We start from the raw sequence: 8,447 nt of genomic DNA on the forward strand, positions 1-8,447 counted from the left end.
GTCGCCTGTGACAGTCGGAATGCGTTTAATTTAAGACTCCAGATTCAATGAAAAAAAACCAAACAGTCTATGGCAGGGCTTGTCAACTGGCGGCCCGGCCCTACAATCATCTTTACCTGGCCCTCCTTAACATTTCAAATAACTGAAGAGGCTTTAAGAATGGTGTGCTTTAAGAAATGCACGTCCTGAGACATTTAAGTCCAAAACATATTCAATACGAAAGTCAAAGGATCTGCCCTTATGAATGCGTGAGGCACATGAATGCGATTGGCATTCACCGAAGATTTGATAATAGCATTAAGTTTCTTGCACAGACCGATTGATTCAACTTTATCAGACGCCAGTTTAACATCAATGGGCGGGGATTACGTTTGTAATGAATATATGAATTTACATTCATTAATTCAATATCTTCATAAATATCTTCTTGAAAAAAAAACAATACCACGCACATTTTGGAAGTACTGGGAGACTGGGGGTATGTAAATAAACAGCAATTTCATTTAGCGTATTAGGGAATATAAAATGCAATTAAGAAGACAATATCCATTTTAATTTAATATCATGAACATGTATATACTGGATGCAATATTTGTGTGCATGCTTTAATATATTTCCTGTAAGTAAAAGCAACAAAACCAGTATAAAAGGAACAAAATGCAATAAATAACGGAAATAACAAGAAATTATGATATGGAAACTGGCCCGCATCCTATTTATACTTTTGAAATTTGCTCCTTAAAGAAAAGTAGTTATCCTTGTCAATGGGTCTTTCTCTCCATGCCAACATAAGCAAAATTCACTAGTAAATATCATTAAATTAACATTCTTTACAGAGGCATACTACATTACTGTTAACTGATTTATTATAAGCAAAAACTGCTTTGCGGTTTCATAAAGCATATCAACGCTGATAATGTCCAATTTATCATACTGTTTATCATATCATGAGAGTCTACAGTAAATATGTGGTGAAATAGTGCCATCCGATGGCTAAAATCCATAATGTCTTTGGTTAATTATAAAGTTATTTACAAAGCATTTTTGTTACTACAATTGCTAAAACTGTAAAAAGTAACTTTCTGTAAGTAAATGATCCATTAGTTTCTCTCAAACTCAGTAAAATTCTATATACAGGTAAAGCTTTAAAAAAATGTATACATTATTTCCTTAATATTATTATGGTCCTTTGTGCCCTATTTTCACAATTTGGTTCACAGTAAGTGAATTATTTTTAAGTAAAAGGAGTATTTCTATTTAAAATAAGCCCCCTTAGACCATCCATAGTAGGAATACAATTTACTATGGAAAGTCAACAGGGGCTTATTTTGAAGTGAACTACTCCTTTAAGCGGTCACTTGAACTTCGTACAAATGTCAGTTTGACATAAATTCTGGTCCCATAAAAACACTTTAACTAATACTGTCATCCATAATATAAAAATGTTAATAGTTTGAAATGCAAACATTTCCTATGCATATAGCTTTAAAGGTCCAGTGTATGGAGTTTAGCGGCATCCAGAGGTGAGGTTATGAATTGCAACCAACGGCTCACTCCACCCCTCCACACCTTTCGAAGCACTACCGCGGCTTACACAGGACTAATATGTCGTCACATTTTCACTTCTTTGCAGTAGGAGATAACATATTTACGAAACATGCTCTGTAGAGCAGTTTGTCCGTTTAGGGCTGCTGTAGAAACAACATGGTGATTTCCATGCAAGGCGACCCGCGGTGTATGTAGATAGAAATAGCTCATTCTAAGGTAATAAAAACATAACAATTCATTATGTGTGGTCTTTTCTCTAAAGACAATTATGTAAATTATTTTGCATGTCTGTAAATAGATCCTTAGAAAAATTACACAGTACCTTTAAAGCCAAAACGACAAAGAAAACAAAAAAAAATATGTCCAAATGTTAATTTCTAGTTTAAGTTTCTGCTACCACCAGCTACATTTTGATCAGCCATTGGTGATCTATTCTTTGTCCAACTGCAGGTCTGTTTATACAGGCATGACCTACATTTCCAGGCCTCTTCTATGTCCACTCCTTTGGGTTCTCTCTCCCCCCTCCAGTAAGCCAAATAACCCTTTAGATCCTCCCGTAGCTGAGCTTCGTCAAAATGAGTGACCCGGGTCCCAATAGGCCCTCTAGAACCTTGGTGATGGTATTCCAGCTGAAGCAGGTCAATACACGGCAGATCACTGCATGACATAGTTACCAGAAAGGCATCCAGCACATCCTCAAAAGTAACCACATGAACCCCAATGTTTTTAGCATGGGCCCGGACTCCTGCTCCGAGCACCTGGTGTGAACGCAGTTTAAGGTGAAATAGAATGTGCTCTTTCTTCACTTCCCCTCTGACCAATCCATCGAAAAGTAATTTATACAGGTCCGCCTGAATATGTATATATATATATAGAACAAAACAGAAATGAACCTTTATATCATATTGAAATTAAATGTTCAATATGCACATACAGTATAGTGTTATTGTATGTCTACATGCTTTAAGCCGTAAACAGTGTGATTTTTTATCTCTTTAAACTGTAACTTACCGTCGCCGAGAAGTGCAAAACAAAACAACAAGTTGCAAAACTTAAAACAAATCTAAAAGCAAAATAAAACATTTAAATGAGGAATCTGAAAACAGAATATAAAATCTAAAAACAGAATAGCAAATCTTAAAACACTTAAAAAACTAATTTGGGAAACAAAATATAAAGTCAGAAACCACATCGACAAGTCCGAAAACAAATGACAAGTCAGAAATGAATCAATAAATATCCGCTGTATCACATATGCATGTCCTTTCTCATAGTAACATCGAGTATCCAGAATATCTTGATTGACAGGAGTTTCATCCAATCAGCAATAGCTCTCCCATTCCAACAAAATGTGGTTTCTGACTTGTTATTTGTTTCCCAAATTGTTGTTATGGTTTTATGATGTGGCTATTTGTTTTTTGATTTGATATTGTGTTTTTATTTTGGTTATAGATTTGTTTTTAGTTTTGCGATTTGTTGTTTTGTTTTGCACTTCCCGCCCACCGTAGTAACTGAATGTTTAACTGTTAAAAAATTGATGTCTAGTGGGAAAGCCAATTCATCTGATGTCCCAGAAAGCAGTGCAATTACATACTACTGGTATCAGCAAGATCATGTCTGTGATGAAAAAAAACTCCAGCTCACCTGAAAGCAGTTGACTTTATCTTGTGCAGAACAAGGCATTGAATTGTGTTTGCGAGTTTTAAGCTCATTTAGGACCAGCTCTCCCTTCAGGTTATACCTGAGCTCATCGATGACCCCCATAATGAAAACACCTTCCAGGACACCAAACACTGGGAACTCTCGCACACATTCTCCTGACACACAAAACAGTACATTTGTAAGAAGAGCATAGAAACAACAAGGCCAGTAAGATTTATGGTTGTGTAAAGCTTACAATGTGATCACAAGCAAAACTCCATCAACACACCTGCTCCTAATAGTTGAGTCATGTGTAACATGTTGAGCAGTTTAATAGCTTCACCTTCTTCTCTGGTCGAGATATCTACTGGGACAACATTCTGTATCTCTAGTTCTAAAGAGAAAAGGCATGAATTATGGATTATTGAATACATTATGTTGCACAATGTACCGATAAATAACTAAAACTGTATTAATGTCATTCACCTCTTGATAAATGAATGTCTTTTCCCATCTGCACCTCAGCCCGTTGCATATCATTTCTCTTAACATGTGGCTTCAAAAGACTGTATACAGTTTTCATCTCACACCATGACTGGTCACAGAGGAGAGATACACTTAGATGACGTTTCAAGAAGTGCTGCATTGGACTTATGCTGTCTTTATGGAGGCTCTTTCTCTTTAAACCCCTTAACTCGTCACTTTGTACAGTTTCACGCCTGGATGCTGCTTCGGTACAACTAAGCCAGAACAGAAGAACATCATGGTTTGTGATAAAAGCAAAGAGAGAAATTATAAATGCTAAACTGTTCAATACAATGATATAGCCTGCATGACTTACTTTTGCATTGATGTGGAAGATACACTGGGGCTTTCAAAATATACAGAGGGTTCTGCATTAACTTGGCTATCGGGAGCCCTTTGAGAGTCTTGAAAGATTAAGAAAATTCCTTTGCTTACATCAACAAACTTTAAGTCCATTAAGTCAAAAAAATGTATGTCCATTTAATGGTTTATTTGCTATGAAGTCATGTGATAGCCAGAATAGCCAACAGTCATTAAAAAAACAAAATAAATGTTATATACAGTATGTATGCATGTATGTATATATATGTATATATATATATATATGATAGTCTACACTTCTATTCATTTCTTTGTAATAAAAACAGGAATTTAACAAATGTGACCCTGGATCTTAAGTAGCATGGGAACATTTTTTGTAAAAGCCAAAAATAGATTGTATGGGTCAAAATGATTTTTCTTTTATGCCCAAAATCATTAGGATATTAAGTAAAGATCATGTTCCATGAAGATATTTTGTAAATTTCCTACCTTAAATATATAAAAACGTTATTGTTGTGAGTGGATGGCCTACCACAATGCCCCTTATTAACAACTTCAAAGGCAATTTTCTCAATATTTAGATTTTTTTTAACTCTGATTTTCCAGAGTTATAAACAGTTATATCACAGCCATATATTGACATATTACAATCCATACATTAAAAGAAAGCTTAGTTTTTCAGCTGATGTAAAAATCTCAATTTCGGATAATTGACCCTTAAGGCTTGTTTTGTCGTCCAGGGTCACATATGATAGAGCACAATTACACAATAAAAACATTACTTTAGTGCCACCTTGTGTCCGGAAATAAATACGTGACCACAATTGTTTACATTTACATATTTGGCAGACGCTTTTATACAAAGCGACTCACATTGCTTTATCCTATACACTTTACATAGGTACTTGCAATCACCTGGGATCGAACCCACAACCTTGCGTAGTTAGCGCAATGCTCTAACCACTGAGCTAAAGGAAAGCTATTGCACAGTGGTAGCTCAGTGTTTAACAGACCCTGCAGGTTTCTGTCTACAGAAACGAAAGAAGTACAGTAACTCAATGTTTTACCGATGCTTTCTATCTCGCATAAGAAGTCGAGTAATTCTGAATCGCTAAAATCATCCCAGTCGTCGCACTGTTGCTCTGTTCCAGACGCATCCATCTCGATACGTAACCCGTGCTTTCTCCCAAAAAAACGTCCTTCCTCAAAATCTGCAGAACCTTTCAACCCTTCTTATCTCCAGTTTCAGTGTTTCAGAAACCGCACCTGTCACGTGTACATCATAAACACGTCAGCGTTTCATTTATCAGCAGTTCCCAAGTTTACAGTCGTCGTAATATTTCACAACACATACCAAAACAAAAACACGCCACGCCCCTTCCCCAGATTTGCTGAAAATATATTGGCTGATGTCCACAAAGACCCGCCTACTTTGAAATTTTTGTCGACTAAATGAAGCCGCTGCGCAGACCTGCTCACTGTTCATGAAAGTACCGCGAGAGCTCTGTTTTCTGTGCAGCACAGCTCTCGCGGTATGTTTATGTCATATGCCGCTTAGTCTGCGCATCAGTGTTAAAATGATTACAAAAAAAACGTATAGCAATAAGTAGGCCTAATAATTTAATGAAGATGTCATTAAATAATCAAACAAATATATTTTAATAGGTAAATTAATCAGAATAGTAACAATATATTAACTATGACATGATCTAAATAAGAGGCTATTTCACAAAACCTAATCAAACTAAAGCAACACATAGGGAACTGAAGAAGAGGCTATCACGCATAATGTCAACGTATCAAAAAGACCAAGAAATGACTAAAATAATTCTCAAACAAGCAAAAGCAATGACTATATGTCCATAACCATTAGTCAATTGCCATGCTCAATTCATTGCGTGACTTCTCGTAGTATTTACTTACACCTCTAGGGGGCTCTCGAGAACAACGAATTTAGTGCAATTGAAATGAGGCTTTCAAGACAAGTACAAGTTAAATACATTATTGTTTTAACATTGGCATATACATAATTGTTGTTAATGACTCAAACATTAAGGAGCAGGCACACTACAATAAAACAACATGTCACTTTGAATGAATTTATTTTATTTTAAGAGTTACTTACGGTCTTAAAATAAACAAGATTTGCAGTAAAAAGAATTCAAATAATTTGATTGCAACTACAGACAATAGTGCAGTTTTAATGACTCACTATCAATGCATGTGCAGATAAAGATGACAACTTAAAAACAGGAAATAAATAGAGAATAAAAACTGATAAAATCAAACATTTAGACTGAAGTGCTGTTTAAATTATTTGCATTATAATTTATATCAAATACTGGTCTATAAAACCCCTGACTGCGGTATCAGACATGATTCGATTCTAATGCTGACCCGACTATTTCTTTTTCCTTCACAAGTAAATGATAAAGAGAAAATCTTTACAACTTACTAAAAGCAAGAAATGCTGAAGTTAGCTAGCCTTTAGGAAAGATGTCAGACTCAGAATGGAAACGTACAGTAGTTAAAATGCGCAGATAGGGTTTGTTTTAAATGGAGCTAAAGATCAAACATGTTTTACCCAGATTACCCTCGTGCAAACACAGCCTGGAATACCCTGTCTATTCTGAAAAATGTGTGTACACAAACAAATTTGTGACAGAGTAGTATGAAAGCTCCACCATTGTAACTAAACCCTAAAATGCTTAGTTTTATTATTCCAATGCTGAATTTTCAATGGGGCAAATAAATTTGCCGGCCCATATTCCATGTCATCCTACTGAAGGTTGAATCTAACCATTAAATCACCAACACACTACAACATACAATGAAAAACCATACATCTAACCACTGTCGCCACTATAAAGCGGCGATAAAGCAAACCAACCTCCACATGCTGTTCTTTAAAACCTTTAAAAACAGTTGCTTACTCTCGTTCAACGTTAAAATTCACTAAAAACTGCCTGTCTTTCGGGAACCCCTATCCAACTGGAAACGTTTTAGGTCAAAGTTTCTATCTTTGTCTCCTGGGACTCGCAATGAATGCAAGCAGTGGTTTGTAATTGGTACATATGGGCATAATGTGAGGCACAAATAGCCATCTGTATTTCAAAGACCAGCCTTGGAGTCAGACGCCTGCAGCTCCACAGCAGTAAAGAAGCGCTTGGACAACTTGTTCCCATCATAATTGAGCTGGGTGGTGTAGAAGGTCCGGGTGTGTTTGGGGTACACTATAGTGGTGCTCTGGTATCGCTGCACCCTCTGACGTGGCCGGAACTCTAGCTGGGTCTTGTAATGTCTCCAGGTGCTTTGAGGCAGGGCCAAGATTGTCTGGCTGCACATCTCCAACCCCAAACCTCTGGGCTGCAGGGTCACATCTTGGATGAAGTGTCGATCGGAATCATAACGCACAGAGGATGTGTATCTGTAACAAATGCAGGTCGCGGGTGAATGCGTAAAGCGCGCTTCACCTTTTGGTATAAGATACTTAAATCATAAGGCAGGTTTACAGTACAACTTACCTTATTTCTTTAGTTGGCAGAGTATCGAGTTCGATTCCTTCTCCGTATGACAGTGCGTGCAATTTAATAGGAACCTGCAGTAGAGAGACATTTGGATGGCTACTTGCGGCGCAAATTCAGTTACAGCTCAATGGAAAAACGCATTCACTGATGAAACATGAAGTAAGAGTTGAATAGGTGCATCAGTGTTTGATTATATTTCATGACTCGGCATTAAAAAGTGTCACACATACCACAGCTGTTTCTCTGCTCTCGTCTTCAGCAATAGGGGTGACTGTCCCGGTGCCCTGTAACCAAACGCTCGGACTTGGGCTCGGAGGCAAACCCGAGTCCGGACTGTCAAGAGGCCGATCGGCTTTGAAATTCATGCCCAGCGGATCGTCGTCAGACACATGCTGCAAGTTAAGCCTCCCCACCATCGCCCCAAAGTTGCTCAACAAACTTGCGGCAAGTTCTTCTTACGATCTCATTAAAATAATTCTGTGCCAGATCGTTTTTCTATGTCGATCTCGCGGGTGTAACGATGATGCGCGTATATCGTATAAAGAAAAGCAGCTGTGCGGTGCCGAGAACGATCGTCGGTAATCCGTGTCGTGGGGCTGCTCAGCGCTCCCGTTTCCTCCGGGAGACTTTGATCTAAAGAACCCGCTGGCTGACTGAATGCAAAATGCGCCTGTTGTGTTCAGATGGCTCTATAAAAAGTGATAGGAAACTGGAAATCTCCTTCGCGTTCAGTCAGGAGGGGGTCACCGGGGAAAGGCAAAAGTTTGTCAGCTTGCCTGAATTGAAGATTGTCCACTCTGAAAGACGCTCATTGTTTACAAGCGACCGCGAAAAGGGAACGCCTCCAAACCTGCCTCCTGCTGCTGATTGGAGGAGCAATTAGAG

General features: G+C 37.8%; 2 protein-coding genes across 3 annotated transcripts; both read right to left on the reverse strand.

Moving 5' to 3' along the window:
• Positions 1-538: 538 nt before the first annotated feature.
• On the reverse strand, positions 539-5,388 carry exo5 (exonuclease 5). 2 transcript variants are annotated; one of them, XM_056757776.1, is made up of 6 exons: positions 5,103-5,388; positions 4,031-4,118; positions 3,676-3,929; positions 3,479-3,583; positions 3,193-3,365; positions 539-2,399 (listed from the first exon to the last, which is right to left on the reverse strand). In XM_056757776.1, exons 1-6 carry the CDS (start codon positions 5,194-5,196, stop codon positions 1,926-1,928), a joined length of 1,188 nt encoding a protein of 395 aa, XP_056613754.1. In that variant the 5' UTR covers positions 5,197-5,388; the 3' UTR covers positions 539-1,925. The 2 variants fall into 2 exon arrangements, with proteins under 2 accessions (XP_056613754.1, XP_056613756.1); XM_056757778.1 differs by lacking the exon at positions 4,031-4,118.
• Positions 5,389-6,120: 732 nt separating this feature from the next.
• Positions 6,121-8,364, reverse strand: rflnb (refilin B). The gene is made up of 3 exons (XM_056757099.1): positions 7,793-8,364; positions 7,560-7,633; positions 6,121-7,462 (listed from the first exon to the last, which is right to left on the reverse strand). The coding sequence occupies exons 1-3, from the start codon at positions 7,976-7,978 to the stop codon at positions 7,147-7,149; spliced, it is 576 nt and encodes a 191-aa protein (XP_056613077.1). The 5' UTR covers positions 7,979-8,364; the 3' UTR covers positions 6,121-7,146.
• Positions 8,365-8,447: the final 83 nt, after the last annotated feature.

The sequence above is a fragment of the Triplophysa dalaica genome, chromosome 9 (assembly GCF_015846415.1).
Source record: "Triplophysa dalaica isolate WHDGS20190420 chromosome 9, ASM1584641v1, whole genome shotgun sequence".
Lineage (NCBI taxonomy): Eukaryota > Metazoa > Chordata > Actinopteri > Cypriniformes > Nemacheilidae > Triplophysa > Triplophysa dalaica.

Bases quoted from the DNA above. Each gene is read 5' to 3' on its own strand.
- exo5 (XM_056757776.1), bottom strand. From the start codon at position 5,196: ATGGATGCGTCTGGAACAGAGCAACAGTGCGACGACTGGGATGATTTT. The intron at 3,930-4,030 runs GTAAGTCATGCA...GTTCTGGCTTAG, and splicing joins TCTTCCACATCAATGCAAAA to TTGTACCGAAGCAGCATCCA. The intron at 3,584-3,675 runs GTGAATGACATT...TTTTCTCTTTAG, and splicing joins AGACATTCATTTATCAAGAG to AACTAGAGATACAGAATGTT.
- rflnb (XM_056757099.1), bottom strand. From the start codon at position 7,978: ATGGTGGGGAGGCTTAACTTGCAGCATGTGTCTGACGACGATCCGCTG. The intron at 7,634-7,792 runs GTATGTGTGACA...TCTCTACTGCAG, and splicing joins AGAGCAGAGAAACAGCTGTG to GTTCCTATTAAATTGCACGC. The intron at 7,463-7,559 runs GTAAGTTGTACT...CATTTGTTACAG, and splicing joins CTGCCAACTAAAGAAATAAG to ATACACATCCTCTGTGCGTT.